This window comes from Drosophila serrata, unplaced genomic scaffold (genome assembly GCF_035046125.1).
Source record: "Drosophila serrata isolate PLE 108 unplaced genomic scaffold, ASM3504612v1 contig_229, whole genome shotgun sequence".
NCBI lineage: Eukaryota > Metazoa > Arthropoda > Insecta > Diptera > Drosophilidae > Drosophila > Drosophila serrata.
In genome coordinates this window covers 265,395-284,693 of record NW_028257127.1, presented here as the reverse complement: position 1 = coordinate 284,693, position 19,299 = coordinate 265,395, and the positions used below count along the sequence as shown (strand labels likewise).

The 19,299-nt window shown below is 36.9% G+C and overlaps 1 protein-coding gene across 26 annotated transcripts in view; it reads left to right on the top strand.

Annotated features, from left to right (window-relative positions):
* Nucleotides 1–19,299, top strand: part of rl (Mitogen-activated protein kinase rl) — a 198,743-nt gene that overhangs the window by 17,488 nt on the left and 161,956 nt on the right. For 24 of the 26 annotated variants that reach the window (XR_015271064.1, XR_015271065.1, XR_015271066.1 and 21 more), the window contains 2 exons: nucleotides 16,454–16,580; nucleotides 16,641–16,751. Coding sequence is in view for 21 of the 26 variants with exons in the window: in XM_086830200.1 (XP_086686326.1) it covers nucleotides 16,454–16,580; nucleotides 16,641–16,751 (238 nt within the window). In the remaining 5 variants the exon portion in view is untranslated. Of the gene's footprint in view, nucleotides 1–13,945; nucleotides 14,177–14,269; nucleotides 14,484–16,453; nucleotides 16,581–16,640; nucleotides 16,752–19,299 lie in introns of those variants that run through there. The other 2 variants (XM_086830211.1, XM_086830207.1) reach the window with 2 other exon arrangements.

Below are 19,299 nucleotides of genomic sequence, written 5' to 3'. Positions count from 1 at the left end.
TGAGAGTATATAGAAGACTAACTGCAAAGTTTCATTCAGATAGCTTCAAAACTGAGAGACTAGTTTGCGTAGAAACGGACAGACGGACAGAAGGACAGACGGACAGACGGACCTGGCTAGATCGACTCGGCTGTTGATCCTGATCAAGAATATATATACTTTATATAGTCGTAGGTGCCTCCTTCACAGCGTTGCAAACATCTGACTGAAATTATAATACCCTGCAAGGGTATAAAAAACAATGAAGTAATACCTGCTTTCATTTCATTCACCTATACATATTATATTTTCAGTTTTACATTCACAGATTTGCATTTTTGCTCCACATCTAACGATCGTTTGCATGGCACCTATGTGATATAGTCGTCCGATTTTCATAAAATTTGACACAAAATTTAAGACTGATATATCTCAAATTTAATGAAAATCTGGTGAAAACTGAAGAAGTTATAAGCTTTAATTTTATTACTTTCTTTTATTTCTTATAAAATGGCTATGTATAAAATTTGATGAAAATCTGATAATGTTATACTTTTTAGTTGAATTAATTTCTCTATCGTTCCTATGGGAGCTATATGATATAGTCGTCCGATCCGGCTCGTTCCGACATATATACGAGTGAGAGTATATAGAAGACTAGCCGGCCCATCCCGGCTTCGCACGGCATTAAACATTACATTTAGATTTGTCAATTTTAACACATTCATAATAATAATAATAATATGACACATATTCATCCTTTATTTATTTTTTTTTTTCAATTATTGAGGTCATAACCCTAAAAGAAAATACATTTATTTTGTTAGAGCTTTTCTGTAAACAATATTTGATGTTTTATTTTGTGGCAGCAAAATAAATTGATTTTCATTGGCTCCGACTCGCGATAGACCAACATACAGTTGACCATGAGTAAAACATTTCTTTCGCAGATCGATACATACTAATTCGAAGGTTTTGCCTTGTCACTTGTTAATTGTTAATGCGAAAGATGTTTTTACCGGAAATTGAAGCCGTTTAAATGGGATTGGCAGATCAGTTGGGATCATCGGTATCCTCGGTATATGAGCTAGTTGACCACTTGCTGGGCCAGTGATAATATTTGCTACTATTAAATTGTCCTTTAACTCCTTAATAAGCAGTCTTCGTCCCATTACACATGCTCGGAGGCAGTTTAAATTTCTTGAAAGCATGATTGGGATTCCGATTTTTAACGTCATTTCATGGGGTGGAAGTCCAGAAGGTTCAACGAATTTAAAAATTCCATGTGGATAATGGACTGGATGCTTCAATATTGTTACAGTGTCGATCGATTTGTATGTTTTTGTTTGGCCAGGGACTTTTTGAACAATCAGATTATTTATTTCATTGACATGTATCATTCTTAGGTGACTACTATAGCCCGAAAACACAGCCAATGGAAGTCTCTTTCACGTGCAATATTTCTCGATTTCAGGGTATACAGAATCTATTAAATTTTCCAAATTATCGAGTAGTTTGGTCTAGAACTCATCCAGAAGAATGTCACCTATTGACCGCTTAAATTTGGAGTTGGAAAAATTCCTTCCCCAGTTTTAGCAGTTGACTGTCGGAAATCGCTATCAGTGATTCCATCGAAGATGAGCTCCCATATTTGTCCTTAATTTTAATGTTTCGATCGTAGTCCTTATGGGAGACGATTTCAAGCATGCCTTGATGATTTCTGCTCGCGTGCCTCTGTTAATAATGGGTAGAGTCTGTCGAAAATCTTCATGCAAATATGAAAGTAATCCCGCCCATGATCTGCAGCGGAGTTCCATCAGATTCTGTAAGGTTCTGTTCATCGGCCTCATATGTGCTCTATGGCTCATCGTGCATTCGTCCCATCTAATCAATGAGGCATCTTGTAGTAATTTACCAATTGGTCCATTTTCGCGGATTGAACATGTAGATTGTTGTTCAAGATTGACGGATAGTGGAAGTTTAAAAGTAGAATGAGCTGTCTTGCCATCCTTCAAGTTGGTTGCATTAGTCATTCATCACAGCATCCCGCAAATGGATATATTCCTCGGACCGAAGTTTCGTCTGATTCAATCGAAGAGGCCTGACAGTCGACCTGATTCATCCGGCCAATAACGACATTCGATTCGAGCTGTAATCAATAGTTGGATTATATCTGATCTTCTGCAAGCTGTAAACGCGCTTCAGCTACCCTTGCCCTGTCGCGTTAATTATTTTGAGAGTGAATCAAATCGATTGCTGCAGAACGCGACTGTCTAACTCTAATCGTTTTCTCTCAAGCCTATCTGCTCGTCTTTCTGCTGATTCTTCCTTGTGCATCTGCATTGCTCTCAGCCGCTCAGTCTCTCGGATGGAGGCCCGTTCTTCGTCAGTTATATTCGTAATCTTACGTCTTTTTGCTTCTGTATTACGATTACGACGACCCAAACTCTACTTCTTGGGTGGCAGGACTTCGTTTCTTACTGAACCTGAACAAAAAAATAAAATTTGTATCTCCAATTCCTTATTTCAATATGTTTTAAATGTTTGACAGGAAATGCTTTGTCTGCCTGTAGAGGGCGGTAGATGTAAGGTAGTTTTTTGTTTTTTTTTTTAACACCTTGGATTACGTTATCTTAATTTTAGTAAGGATGCCTATTTTTTTTTTAAATGAAATATAGCCTATGACACTCAGGAATGATGTAGCTTTCCAACAGTGAAAGAATTTTTCAAATCTGCCAAGTACTTTCGGAGCCTATTCAATTCATACAAACAAACTTACATTACCTCTTTATATAATAGTATAGACTAACTGCAAAGTTTCATTCAGATAGCTTCAAAACTGAGAGACTAGTTTGCGTAGAAACGGACAGGCGGACAGACGGACATGGCTAGATCGACTCGGCTGTTGGTCTTGATCAAGAATATATATACTTTATATAGTCGGAGGTGCCTCCTTCACTGCGTTGCAAACTTTTGACTGAAATTATAATACCCTGCAAGGGTATAAAAATAACAAAAACATTGCAATTCGTATGCTGTCAATTAATTCTTTGCAAAATGCAAACAGGAGCAACGCAAAGCTAATTCTGAGGAAAATTAACGCTTGCCACTTCTTAGTGGTCTTTACTTTTATATTCTTGAAAAATTTCGTTGGAAGAAGTTCGTGTTTGATCGAGTCCGAACTTTAACCATGCCCGGCAAACGAATTGACGATAATAACATACAATTGGTTTACTTTAACCATTATAAAGGGTAATCGGCGTCGGAACATTCAGAAATTTTTGATATTAAGTTAAGAACAATGTATAAAATAATTAAACGATCTGAAAAGAAAAATAGACTTCACCTGTACAATTCTACAGGCAGATTACCAAAGCTCTCCAGACGCGACTATTATTTCGATACAAATTGCTGTTGGCTTTGGACTTAAAAAATTATTGCAGAACAACAGGTTGTCATGAGACTGTGAGGAAAGTCCTGAATCTCTACAAATACTCCTCACACATAGCCAGGAAGAAACCAATGCTTTCAGCTATAAATATTGAAAGGCGGTTTAATTTCTCTATCGGCCACGTTAACCAGCCTTCTGAGTATGGGGATGAAGTTTCTTTTTGTGAAGAGACTAAAATAATGCTATACACTCATGGCTGACCCAATAAAATTTGGAGGAAACCAAACACAGGTGTCCAGCCGAAAAATATCATACCAACATTCAAATTGGCAAGTTTTCTGTGATGAAAAGGGAGTGCATATCATCCAATGGCGTTGGTGAGCTGCGGATTTTTAATGATATAATGATGGAGTTTTATTTGGACATCCTTAAAAAGGAATTGACCAGAAGCGCGGAGAAATTTGGTCTGCATGACGTAACTTGTCCAAAAAGAAATAAATATTAACTGCACCAGGAGAACGAACTCCAGCTCAAATCGCAGATGTGCAGGACCTGACTCCTGTTAATTGCAAAAAAGTCACTGACACTTCTGCGGAAAGCCCAGATATAAATATAAATAGAAAATTTTTGAGTTTTTTTGGAAAAGAAAGTGACTAAACGGACTCCAACAAATAAAAAGGGTTTAATTAAAGTAATACAGGAGAAATGGGAGAAAATTCCAGAATATTACGACTTGAAGGGGCTAATAATGCCAATGTCGCGACGTCTCCATGATTTAATAGATGCAAATGGAGTCCACATAAAATATTAATGCTATAACGCCTTTGCATTTTGCAAAGAATTAATTGACAGCATACGAATTGCAATTTTTTTTTTATTTTTTGTTTTAAGTTAAAATATTTTAGTTTTGTTTTTTATATTTATAGATTAAAGTAATCCTAATAATATTATAAAAGAAAATTTTTAAAAATTCTTGTATTTGTTAATAAATTTTCAGTTTAAACCCAAAATTGTGAGGGATTTCTCGTTTTGCAAAGAATTACTTGACAAACTGTACATTTGCCCTCCTTGGATCTTTCGTTGCGTCCGAGTTATGTCTATTATTTACAAAGATCTCCTGCTCCTATGCTACTCTTATTCCTACTTTATATATGTACATTATTTACATGGTATGTGAATGGGGAACATAATTTACATGGTATGTGAATGGGGATCCGTCGGTTCTGTAATGTTTTATATTTCTGATGAGCAATTATCACTCTCTTTTATTAATTTCTTTTAACCGAAACAAAACAAGGGCACGTCTACAGTTCTTAGCCTGTGTATTTTAGTGCTAAGTCCGCCGTTAAGCCGACAGCGGAGTGGTGTACTTTATATGTTTAAATGCAGAGAGAGAACCGCATGCATGCACATGTGTACAAGCGACAAGCGGTCAGCGTGGAAACAATAACAGCATTGTTTTTTTTTTTTTTTATTTGGTAAAATAACTACGTTATCATTATCTTCTATGATTTATACTTTATAGGGCCCTGTGTATTTATAATCTAATTTATGTCCTGTTTCATTTTTTAATAAAACCTGATCTCATATTTTTAACTCAAGGTTTAAAGTTTTTTTTTTGTCGTAATTAACTTTTTGTTTCTGCTTATGAGATTCCAACATTAATCTGGCTCTCTTAAAATCTTGTTCTATATTATATAATGGGTTAATTTTATCTACGCTATTGAAATGTTTAGGTAAATTTGAGTTTTTACCGAAAACTAACTCATATGGACAATAGTTGTGTGCCATTGAGGGTGTTGTTTTAAAGCAATATACGAAGTATTTGAGCCACACATCCCAATCTGTTTTATCACATGAGATGTATGATCGGATGAACTCATTAAGTGCTTTGTGGCTTCGCTCCACGGTACCTACAGTCTGGTGATGATGTCCGTAATGAACGTCTTCATTGGGCTGTATTTCAGAATAAAATCTTCAAATATAGCTTTTTCTACAATGTTTGCACTTTTGCTTTTGATTGGTATTGTTACAAGGTATTTTGTTAAATCGCAGATTCATATTACTGCGTATTCATTTCCTTGTTCTGATTTTGGTAGTGGACCGATCATATCCACTATTACCCTGTCGAAAGCCATGTGTGGCGTTTCTGTTATAGCACTAAGCAAGAAATACATAGAGAAACCAAACACAAATCACAAAAACGGCTGAGCCTGGAACCCCAGAGCACCCGAACGAAATGTCTGGAGAACCCCAGGGTGCGTTCGGCTTTTTCGAGTTCGAAGCATTCGTTCGAAACCGAGCACAACAAGAATTTACTTTTCAGTGGCAGATCGACCGTGGAACGATGAGCAGGGGTGCGTTTCTTTGCTCTGTGCTCTCGTTTCTGTGTGTGTGTGTGTGTATATGTGTACAAGCGCTCGCACTTTTGCATGCGTGTCATCAACAAAAAATCAACGTTTCATCAACAGTCAAGGGGGTGCTGTTGATTTTTCATCGATGACAGGCCATACAAACTGTTGATTTATTTAACATGGGCATGTCCTAGGCTGTCATCAGTAAAAATTCATTAACAATAAATCGATGATTCATCAACAATTCATCAAAAAATTCATAAACAATTCATCAATTTTTCATCAACAAATTTCTCAACGGCCGGGCCATGGTACTGTCGACGACTGCCGTCTAGACTACCGCAGTAACTGTATCGTAGGCAGAGCATCGTAGTAGAAGTCGCAGTCGGCAGAGGGTCGATTCGGTAGAAGTCGCAGTCGGCAGAGTGTCGCCTCGGTAGAAGTCACAGTCGGCGCGTCGATGACAGTGGCCTATTAATGACACGCGGTACTGCAGGGTGGTTATAGTTAATGGTGTCTTGGTGTTTTTGGTTCTCTCTGGTCATCTCTGGTCATATTTTTCCAATAATAATGCCTTTTTATTTTAGATAGTGTTCTAGCTATACCTGCATGACTTCTTTGTCATGAAGAGTAAAGAGTTCTTTACTTCTTTTTCTTTATATTTATTTTATAATAGGCTTGAGTAGCGCTACTCTGAGATTTTTAATATATTATTGCCTATATTTTTAAAAGATTCTATTGAAATAGTATTAAAGATCTTTTCGCTAGGTGCCACTTTGAGGTGCCTACTTTTCGTACCTCGTCATTTACAATGACTTCGTATATGTTGGGTTTAGAAGCTTTATTTAGATTTTGCTTTGATTTCTGGTAGTGACTTTCAGAATATTATTGCTGTTTTGTTGATTTTTCAAGTCTTTTATAGTTATTCTAGATATCGCATCGGCTACAAAGATACCGTTACCTTTTAGATATTCTACTGTAAAATCAGCTTCCTCGAATTCACGTGTCAATTAGGAACTAGGGTTTGTCATCGAAAACAAATATGTAAGTGCTCTGTGATTTAACAATGAAGTGTTTGCCATAAATGTAAGGTCTGAAATGTGTAATTTCCCAATGAATAGCTGCTTGTTCTTGCTCTGTAGTGCTTTTGTTGCTTTAGCCTTTTGTAAAAGATGCAACAGGAAGCTGAAGTCCATTTTTATTTTGGGGATTGTTGGGACTGCTCAGGCTTGTTTACTAGCGTCTGTAATGATGCAAAATTCTTTGCTGAAATACGGATACTGTAAGAGGATTGGTTTTATTAATGTCGATTTCAGATGTTCAAAGGCCTTCTGGCAATCATCTGTCCATTAAAATTTTAATTTTTTCCTACATAATCTTGTTATGTAACGCGAATAGTCGGCAAAATTTTTTATAAACCTATAATAATTACAAAATGCGACAAATCTTCTTGCGCTGTCCGCATTATGTGGGACTGGGTAATTCAAAATGACGTCGTACTTTTTGTCGTCGGGCAAGATTGCTTTGTCTGTGAATTTATGTCCCAGAAAGGTGACTTTATGCTTAAAAAATGAACATTTTTTCAGGATGTAACTTAAGGTGGTGTTGCCTACATTTTTCGAAAACGTCAGTTAAGTAGGAGTGGGCTGTTATATGGAAATACAGATGGTTCAACTATTTTATCACATTTCAATTTTTAGTCTTGCCTTTCGATCTCGTCTTTTTGACTATGAGGATTTATACAATTTTTTATGTATATAGTCTCATTACCCCCCGCTCTCAGCTTTTATTTATAAAATTATTTGTGGTTATCGATTCGGGTTCTAATCCGATTACAACACTATACTGGGTGCATAAGGTTTTTAATTGATTATGGAATTGTGGTGGGATATTTTTAGATAGTTGTGTTAAAACTGATTTTTCTCTATTTTCTGGGTCTGATTTAACTATATCGTAGTTTGAAAGGGGTTCGTATTTTAAATTATTTATGATTACTATTTTATTTGTATTAGTTGCATTTAATAGTCTTATAAAAGTATTTGTAACTGTAGCAATGATATTTGCTATATAAATCAACTTAGCTGAACTTTTGGGAGGACTTCGGATCTTGCTGGCAAAACAATAAAACTGTACTGTTATCGGAACATTAATTGGGTATTTTAAATTATTCGGTCTAATTATAAACCAATCTTCGGATGGCTTGAAATCTAATTAACAGTTGTATTTTAGTATTCCATTACAAGGGATAGCGAATTTTGAGTTAACAATATGAAAGTCGTGGGGAATTAAATATATTGAGGTTTGTATTTCTATAGAAGCCAGTCCTTGCGTCTTAGTGACTTCTTGACTTGTTCCCTGTATATTAATTATTTTATCTGTTTGGATGTATTTGAAAATATCGGAACTTTTTTTTGCTATGATATTTCTGCACCAGTGTCTATTAATAATATTAATACTTCCCTGTTTCTGCGTTTATAAATGCTACGAATGTAGCATTAGATTGATGGCGTGAGTCATAAAGTTCCCTACTGCTGAACAACCAAGGGTTGTTGGGAGTTTCCCTGGGTGTTATGAGACATTCTAACATTATTATTGTTGTTACTGTTATTGCCCCCATTTTGGTGGTTATTCCCTCTGTAACCTCCTCTATTGTTTCCTCTGTTGTTATTATTGTTGTCGTTATAGTTGTTATTACCATTATAATAACCACGGCCATTGCCTCTTCCGCGATAGCTACCTCTATTGTTGTAACTGCCACGATGGCTTCGGCCTCTTTGGGTATATAGCACTGCGTTTGCAATGCCTGTCATTTCTGTACTATATTCGAAGTACTTTGTTACGCCCTCATTCATGGATTTAAAGTTTCCTGCTTCAAGGATTGTTTTTAATTTGTCATGTTCACAGTTTTTATTCATCGAATTTATAGCTTCTTAAGTGCTAAATTCGTCAGCATGTTCGGCCGTAAGGCCTTCATAAATGTATGTAGCTTCCATAAGCTTTTGCAAATTGTCGATTTAACTGGAAAACTTTTAATCAGTTTTAGCTGTTTATTTAGTGTTTCGTTCTGAATATTTCTGTTTTGACTTACACCCTTGTAAAACTTATCAAAAATGTTCTTAATCTCTCTTATCTGGAGACTGAGTTGCTCCCATTCCATAATAGAGTAGATCAAAAAAAATATACATTTTGTCGAGGTCGTTAGCTTGGCTTATGTATCTCTTTTTTAGTGAGTTTTATGAAGCAAATACAATTTTAGTACAAAATCTGCCACCAAAATATACTGTCCATTTTGACTATCAGCATTGCAGTAACCGTTTCAAAATTAGGCGACACATCTACCACTTCTACTTTATTTACCATATTAGCGGTATTACCTTCACTTTTTGACGGTTTACCACACATTTTTGAATTATCTTTTAAAACTTTAAATAAAGAAATTTAATGTTCTGGATTTTTTTTTTTTTTTTTTTTTTTTTTAGCGATGAATACGCTCTTAATATACCTTTGCAGTCCCTAATATGGGATGCTACTCTTCAACTAATTTTACTTTTACGTAAGGAAGTGTTGCCAAAATTATAGCTTTTTCTAGGTTACTGTAGTGTATTAGTGGGCTAATTGACAGCTTAAATGTTTCCATATAACTCTGTTAAAACGTGTATACCGATACGAAATGTATCCGTTTAGGACTTGTAGCTTGTATACGGAAATTCTGGTTTGAGGTATAAAATCTATCCACTTTAGCATCTAACATATTTTATTTTAAAAATTTATAACTGAGTAACGCAAGAATACACATATGTGTGTAATATTATAAATTCTTTTTTTATTAAAAAATGTTTTTTTGTAATCTCATTTGGTCGTTATAGGCAGTTCCAGAGACGTGGAAAATTGTTAGTGTGCTTACAATTTGTATTTATACAATTAATAATCCAGTCATATGTGTGAGCCTATCGGTTTTTTTAGTTTATTTTTTTCACCGCTTTCGCGCAACCGAATTAAAAAAAATTTTTTTTTAAGTTTTTTTTTTTTTTAATTTAGTTTGAAGCAAGTGCTTTTACTCATATTCTTGTTTATACTAAAGGCAGGTCAGGCCTTGCTTCAAACTAAAGGCAGGTCAGGCCTTGCCTTCCTGCTTTATTTTCGCACCATTGCGAAGTTTTTTGCTGAGGTCTTGGAGCTTCTCTCGGTATTGCTCATCAATTTTCATCCAAAGATGGCGCAAAAGACGGGTGTCTTTCGCACCTTTTTTATTTGTTGTCCGGGGCTCAGGCGGTGCCGGTGCTATTAATCGCACAGGCTTTATGTTTTCCAAATTGTTTTTTTTTATATTCCGGGGCCTTTTGGTTTTAGTTTTCGTTACAGTTCTTAGCCTGTCTCTTTTTAAACATCTGTACAGCTTGTTGGTTGACTGTGTACAACTGTGCAGATGAGTGCAATATTTTTTAATAAGTGCATAAACATGGATTGCAAAGAAAACGACACTCGACGCACCTGCACAAGACATAGATAATATATTTGCAGATTATTCGGAAACTGTTCAGAGCACAAATATTTTGCAATATATTCAGGATGAACTTCAAACAAAACTTCAATCAAAAATATAAATGAAGCGTACAGTGAAGATTTGATGACGGTGGCCTATTGATGACACGCGGTACTGCAGGGTACTGTACAGTGTTTTGGTGTGCAGTTAACTTACGTAAGTCAACTGCAGTACCTGCAGTACCGCGTGTCATCAATAGGCCACTGTCATCAACATATCATCAACGCGTCGACTGCGACTTCTACCGAGGCGACGCTCTGCCGACTGCGACTTCTACGGAGTCGACCCTCTGCCGACTGCGACTTCTACGGAGTCGACCCTCTGCCGACTACTTCTTCTACTACGACGCTCTGCCCACGATACAGTTACGGCGGTAGTCTAGACGGCAGTCGTTGGCATTATTGATGACAGGTACTGCAGGGTGCCTTGACTATTGTACACCAATTTCGCTGCACTCATCAACAGCTGTACAACTATGAAATGAAATGAGAACACTGTCAATCGAAACCGACAATACTACCCTACTCATTCACACACAAATATACTGTGCAGAACAAAAAGTGTGCCCACATTTAGACTGTGATTCATTTGCCGTTTTGGATGCATTCATGCAGAAGTGTGCTATGTATCTGCCGGTTATGCCGACAGCGGAGCGGCTGTACTTTTTATATTTACATGAAGAGAAAGAACCGCATGCATGCACATGTGTACGAGCGATGAGCGGTCAGCGTGGGAACGCTGACATAGCTCGCTTGACATGGGTTTGTTTAAGTTCAGCGCTGGTATGTCGCTGCTATGTTTATACCAAGTTCTTGGTACAGTAACAATAATATTTTATTTATTTGAAAAGAAAATGTATACGAAAAATATGAATTTAATTTTGCGTCATCAGATTAACGCCTGTAAATTCAAATTTAGTTATCTCGCGTAGTTATCTCGCGTACTTTTTTGTGCTGATTAATTGAATAATTGTTTATAAACTGAGAATCAAAATGGGTAAAGGAACTGTCCTATCTTTAGAAGAAAAAGCTAAGATCGAAGCCTTTAGTGAAAGTGGCTTATCTTTACATAAAATTGCTGAAAAAATGGGAAGGCATCGAAAAACTATAGCCAGTTTTCTTAAAAATAAACAAGGCTTTGGTAAAAATATGAAAGGCGATAACAACAGAGTTCTTTCCGAAGCAGACATTCGGTCTATAGTTAGACATGCGTCTAATTCACACGACTCTTCTACCAAAATTAAAGAAAAAAGCGGTGTGGAAGTTAGCAAGTCCACGGTATTACGAGTCATAAAAAAACAGAACACTTGAAAAGACTAAAACTAAAAAAAAAAACACAACTAAATAAGTTACGAAAGGAAATGCGCCTAAATTTTGCTCGCTCGCATATGACATGATCGAAGGAGTGGCGCTTTGTAGTCTTTTCCGATGAAAACATATTTAATTTAGAAGGCCCTGACGGCTATAATTATTATTTCCATGACATGCGTAAAGAAGAGCATATTTTAGATCGTTTACATAGCCGGGTAGGTGTTGTAATGGTATGGGGAGCCATATCCCATTATGGCACCTATGAGTTACAATTTCTCACCCCAATGAACGCCGTGGCGTATAATAATCTTTTAAAAACGGTTTTCCCACATTTCCAAAATTGTTTTGGAAATCTGAAATGGCGTTTTCAACACGACAACGCTCCAATCCACACTGCCCGATCTGTAAAATTGTGGATACAGGGCCAAAACGTTGATGTCCTGGAGTGGCCGCCGTACTCTGCGGACTTAAATATAATAGAGAACGTGTGGGGATGGCTCTCGAGAAAAGTATACGAGTCTGGAAAGCAGTATAGTACAAAATTGGAGCTCATCTACGGGATTAAAGAAGCTTGGTCTTCCTTATCATTACAATACATTGAGAAATTGTACGAGTCACTTCCCAGCAGGATCTGTGAGGTCCTGGAAAATGGGGGCGGGACCACCTACTATTAATTTGATTAGAAAATAAGTAAATAATAAGATAAAACATAAAACACTACTAGTTGTTAAGCATTAAATGAAAATTCATTAAATTTAAGCAGGGGGCGCTAATCTGATGACGCAAAATTAAATTCATATTTTTGGTATACATTTTCTTCTCAAATAAATAAAATATTGTTATACTTATAATTATGTACCTTATCTTATTTTGGATAATATTGGACATTACCCATTGTAAATACTACAGCTGTAATTAGAGCTGCAAAAAAATTAATTTCAGTTTCGCTCATCCTGGTCGAGATCACACTTTCGAAGACTCTGCCGATTATGTCCGAAAAACGGATTGGTCTGTAAGAGGATGCATCCTCCTGTGGTTCGTCAGGCTTGAGCAGCAATAACAGCCGTTGCCGTTTCCACCTGTCGGGAACGTTCCTTCCTGGAGGCATTTGTTGAAAAGCCCAGCAACTTTTTCCGGCAGCAACGATATAGCCAGCTTCGTCGCTCTGCTCGGAATGGAGCTCTTTTGGATTTCAGGTTCCTGCCGGGATGCAGTACCTCTGCTTCACTTGGTAATAGGGCTCTAACAATCCCCTCTAGTGCATCCGGGTCTGATGGGACATTGCCGCTCGCGTTGATTCTTTTTACGACCAATTTATAGGCACCTCAGAATTGTCCTCGGCGGCGTCATACAGCTTGAAGAAGCATTCCCGCTTGCTGACCAGAATAGTGTTTTTCAGTACCTTCCTCACTGCTTTATAGTGCTCGCTACATGCAACCAGGTGCCGGGCTCGCTGTAGCAACATTTTGGAAAGTAAGCAGGTGCAACATATCTCTACGATCTCCTCGCTCCACTAGAACATCCTCTGCTGGAGCATGCTTCGCTCGCTCGCCCAATCCAGGCCTGCCGTCAGCATGTTTGTTATCCCGTTAGCTCCGTCGGTCTCGTCCATCGCACTCAAGTATTCTATGGCCTCGTGGTCACTGGTGGTGTAGGCCTCAATAATCCTGCAACAGGCATGGCAGGCCAGCAGACTACTAGCGAATGTTAGGTAGATGACAGGACTCCTTTCTTTCAGGAGGACGATGCCCCTGGCATAAGTCCGGGAAGAACCCCATTCCATGGCCCAGGCGCTGAAATCACCGCCGTCTACCGCATTCCTACGTCCCCGCAGGTCGCAGCTAAGTTCGTCCAATGTGTGGTCGAAAGACTTCAGCGAAAGACTAGGCGCGAGGTAGCAGCGGTACACATCCCAGCTGTACCACATCCCAGTCGGACTTTGCTTCATGCGGTGTGCGATTCTGGATAGAAAACTATGTCGGGCAGGGATAGCCTTATGCATGGTCCCCAGTTCAGCAAAGCGACATTCATGTACACCGAATCCTCCGTTCAACGTAGAATTCGGTGCTGAGGTATATTCCTTTCGGGGTATTTCCCTTTAACAAGAAGTGTGACGATTAAAAAAACGAAAAACTCAGCAATTATATTACGTTTTGCTTTTCAAACTACGTAGAATTCCTTTAAATGAAAATAGGAAAATATCTAGGGAATAGAATCCTATTAATATGAACTTAGTATTATAATTCAAGAGTTTGTGTACTTTTTATGTAGTATAATTTTGGATTTTTATTTAACCACAGTTATTGATTTATTTTAATTTTGTAAAAGAAAATTCATTGAATTAACAAATTAAAAAATAAATTAAGAAAAAGTTTCCCTCGCACGGGATTTGAACTCGCGCTAGCCTGCTTGGAAGGCGGATGTTTTAACCCCTAAGCCACGCGTCACGATCGCCTCGTGACGACAAAGACAAGCAAAAACATAAATGTACTAAAGGGGTTGCAAGTTTTTGTCCCTCTCACGCGCGATATGCACATGTGTAAGCGGCCGGACTGTTAAACATTAAGACGTTGGTCGTATAATATTCCAAAAAAAGTTTGTGAGTATGCTAAAAGATTTACTACAATTTAAATGTAACAAATGTAAAAAGTCAGCATGTAAAAAATGCGAAGCTTCATAAATTTTTTTTAAGTCACATTTTTTCCTGATTTTTTTCCATACCGCTCATGATGAATTTGATCATGAGCCGAGCAGCGACGGCGGCACCATGAATTACCCCACTGAAAGGTAAGGGTGAATTTGATCATGAGTCAAGCAGCGACGTCGGCATCATGAATTACCCCGCTCACGAATGAATAAAAGCGAATGAGAACTTTAATAAACGATGTGTCCTTCCTACCGAACGGGTAAGCATGAAAGTTAGCATAATTTGGCTAAAAGGTCCGACTGAGATACCACCAACGTTTGCCCTGACGAAGCCATCCACCCCGCAGGCCCTCTTTGCCTGAACGGTCTGTGGCCCAGCATTGGCTGCTTCCAAACCTATAGGGTTCGTTGAGTATGGGATCTTCCGGTTGCGTCAGAGGCGCCACCTTGGCTAAACTGACTCTTGCCGGATCAGAGACAAAACAAAGATCGAGCAAGCGCTATAAGGAATTCCGTACAGCGAAATGTCGAACAAGCCAGAGATAGGTCCATGTTGTGTTTGAGGACCAAATAGCCCCAGGGATATTAACATATCCTAGAACTTCCTAATGGTCCCTATCCGAAAGTTTATTGGAAATTTTCTGAATAGCGAAAAGGTGGCTTCAATAAATAGGAAGTACCGACAATGGAGGTATGTGGGAACAGGTAATAAAAATTGAGCTACCATTGATAGATCGCTTCACACAGGGGAATTCAACATTGTTGCATTCCTCGAATGACATAGACAGTTACCATTTTCCCAGTTAGCGTTTTCCTCTAAATTTAACGATTTTTTCTATGACTGCTATATGATGAAGACGTCAGGTTTTCACATATTTAAAATTAATTAAATTAAAATTTGATCAATATAAAATCAAAGACACGACTTAAGCCAAATACAACAAAAAGAACTTGTCAAAAGACAAGTAGCAGCAGTGGTTACGATCGTTTCCTTGGCGCTACCCAAATCATCAGACCACTTGCCAGCTATCACTAATTCCTTTGGTGCCTTACTCATAATCTCGACTATATCCCAGTGGGAATTATTATTGGATTTGTTTATCCTTTTGGTAAAAACAAAAAAGAAATGCTCTTATGAAGTTGGAAGAAATCTGTGCCATATATCAGATAATTTAGTTTGTTTGTGTACAAAAATAAATGTATAGCAAATAAATTTTAAAATATTTACTTATTTTGGTTTTGAGCACTCGGATACCACCGACGTTTGCCCTGACGAAGCCATCCACCCCGCAGGCCCTTTTTTGCCTGAACGGTCTGTGGCCCAGTATCGGCTGCTCCAATCCTGTAGGGTTCGTTGAGTATGTGATCTTCGGGTTGCGTCAGAGGCGCCACCTTGGCTAAACTGACTCTTGCCGGATCAGAGACAAAACAAAGATCGAGCAAGCGCTATAAGGAATTCCGTACAGCGAAATGTCGAACAAGCCAGAGATAGGTCCATGTTGTGTTTGAGGACCAAATATCCCCAGGGATATTAAAATCTCCTAGGACTTCCGAATGGTCCCTATCCGAAAGTTTATTGGAATAGCGAAAAGGTGGCTTCAATAAATAGGAAGTACCGACAATGGAGGTATGTAGGAACAGGTAATAAAAATGGAGCTACCATTGATAGATCGCTTCAAACAGGAGAATTCAACATTGTTGCATTCCTCGAAAGACATAGACAGTTACCATTTTCCTCTAAATTTAACGATTTTTTCTATGACTTCTATATAATAAAGACGTCATATTTTAACATATTTAAAATTGATTAAATTAAAATTTGATCAATATAAAATCAAAGACACGACTTTAGCCAAAAACAACAAAAAGAACTTGTCAAAAGACAAGTAGCAGCAGTGGTTACGATCGTTTCAATGGCGCTACCCAAATCATCAGGCCACTTGCCAGATATCAATAATTCCTTTGGTGCCTTGCTCATAATCTCGACTATATCCCAGTGGGAATTATTATTGGATTTGTTTATCCTTTTGGTAAAAACAAAAAAGAAATGCTCTTATGAAGTTGGAAGAAATCTGTGCCATATATCAGATAATTTAGTTTGTTTGTGTACAAAAATAAATGTATAGCAAATAAATTTTAAAATATTTAGTTATTTTGGTTTTGACCACCACCGAATATTCAAAACATTCAATTAAAACCATAATTTCGTATTTTATTTTTTTTATTTAAGGTCGGCCGATGACACAATAACCAACCAAAGGGTAGCAATAAAGAAAATTTCGCCGTTTGAACATCAGACATATTGCCAAAGAACTTTGAGAGAGATAACTATTTTGACAAGATTTAAGCATGAAAATGTAATGTTATTATAACTGTCTAATTAATTATTGAAAATATTTAAGTTCCTAAATTTATAGATTATCGATATTCGTGACATCTTACGAGTAGATAGCATAGAACAGATGAGAGATGTTTATATAGTACAGTGCTTGATGGAGACTGATTTGTATAAACTACTCAAAACACAGGTAAGTTTCCACATTATGAAAATAAATAATGCCGGTTATTGTAGGATTAAAACAAGAAAGAAAGCTAACTTCGGCACGCACGAGTTTGTATACCCTTAATAATTAATACCATATAAGTTATATATATTTATGTTAAAAAACATCGAAGTAATGCCGACTCTTGTTACTTTCACATGTGTATACTATATTAACATTGCATTTTCCGTTCAATTTAACATTTGTTTCTTCTTTCTTCTTAAATTATGCTTATTATAATTAATATATACTTATTATAATTAATATATTTATGTTAAAAACATCGACTCTTGTACATTCACCAATACTTACTATACTAACAGTTTTACATATACAGTTTTAAATTCACAGCATTGTATTTTCCAGTACATTTAACAGTTGTTTCTACGTCAAATATATAACATTTTCGATTTTCATATGATTAAAACCGGAATAGTAGAATATTACAAAATTAAAGTAAAAATGCATATAATTTTCTTATAAAAATGTTACGATCGTTATTTATATATGATTTAGTTGTTATATGATATAGTCGTACGATCCGGCCTGTTCCGACTTACATATATACGAATAAGAGTTTCATTCAGATAGCTTTTAAACTGACGGACTCATTTGCTTTGAAACGAACGGACAGGCGGACATGACTAGATCGACTCGGGTGTTCTGATCAAGAAAATATATACTTCATATGGTTGAAAATGATTCCAGCAAGGCGTTGCAAACATATGGCTAATATTAGAATTCACTGCAAGGGCACGAAAGGACATATTATTTTGGAACGCCCCGTAAGATCAAATTAGAACCATACCATTAATTAGAATTACATATAAACAATTTATATTAATTATATAAATATATGTACACATAGTTAAATATATAGTTATAAGTTTAGAAGTTATAGGGAATCAGGAACCTTCCACAAACTTGCTTGCGGTTTACATTCCATTATATTACGGTTTACGGTTAGGTGTCCGAAGTATTCACTTTACGTTTTTAAATGTGTTTTTTTTTTTCTGATATTTGATACAAATTTTATGTCAAAATTTGATTTTTCGAATATACATATAAGTTACTTATTTATAATGAAATAAAAATGTAATGAAACCCGACATGAGTACCTGTGGAATTACTTGAATAAGCAATGACCATTTGACATTGAACAACAAACGACCTCTGTTCAACTATGCATAACTTTGTCAATTTGATAATCGATATATAACTTTGACAAAATGTTCTGGAAATTTGTTTTTATTTAAATCAAAGCCGACTTAACCTCGAATCTGGAGAGTTCTCCACTAGTCATCTACTTGGATATAGGTCGCTGTTAAAAACAGTTGTCTCATATTTATTTATTAATGCGTTCAATTTTTCTTTGTGCACAAAGACCTTTTTGTTTTTGTGAATTTTTGTGTTGTTGACATTTGTGTACCGATATATATTGCCTCTGCCGAGTGCCGTGTGTTTTCAGGGTAAACCTTGCTTTTTCGATTTTTGGTGGGATCTTCTTTTTCTTGGCGAAGAGAATGAGGTTCGTCTTGTCCGCGTTTATAGTGAGTCCTACCCTATACGTGGTAAAGTGAGTTTTAGAAGCATGCGAAATAAAAGTCCTGTAAGAACCGAAGAAGTAATAGAGCTTTAAAATGGTCTTAAAAAAGCTCTTTTGAACGAATTTAAACCGGAGGTGGATAGCAAACAAATTCATGGGCAGCTGAGTGAGTAAACGTTTAAAAGAAAGGTGGCAACAAATGAGTAGGAGAAAGTATTTTAAAAAGAGAGGCCGAAGCTCATTGATGACATGTTCAACAGCAAACCATTTTCTAGAACCATAAACATGAAGAACGATATAAAATATTTTAATTGTAACAAGAAAGGAAGCTAATTTCGTCACGACGAAATTTATATATCATTGCAGATAGAACTTCTGTTCGGAGCAGACAGCTAGCGCCTAATTATGCGCGCATGGGTGTATGGCTGCACCTGCTTCGCTCTTAGCTCTTGTCTTTTGTTATCTATTTCTCTCTCTCTTCTGTCGCCCTATCTTTTTAGCTAAGCTACATTGTAAGTGTTTATATACATTGAAGCTAAGCGAACAGTCGTTAGTTGCAGCTCTCGACTTGAGAACAGAAAAAAACGAAAATATACACAGCATTTAATCAACCTAATTCGAGCGTTAGTTATTATTGCTTAAGGGTGGCAAATTCGTTGTCTTCCCAATATTTCATCTTTTCAAGTGAACGGACGTGTTTTTTTCTTGCGCTCTCGTTTTGTATTAAAGTTTGAATCTAACCACCGGAGTTAACTTAAATTTTCTAATTTGTGTTTATAACTTCCCGTTCACTTTGCGTGTGCATGCAGCTATTCTAATTTGTGTATATAATTGGTTTTATTTTCCAATTTAGTTGTGCTGCTAGTGCTAGCTTTTGCACATTTTGCATTCCTTTTGTGCCTTCTTCGTCTAGCTTTTGTTTGCGCCGTCGCAACAGCTAAACGTTTTATCTACTTATCTCCCACGCTCTCCCACTCTCTCGCTTTA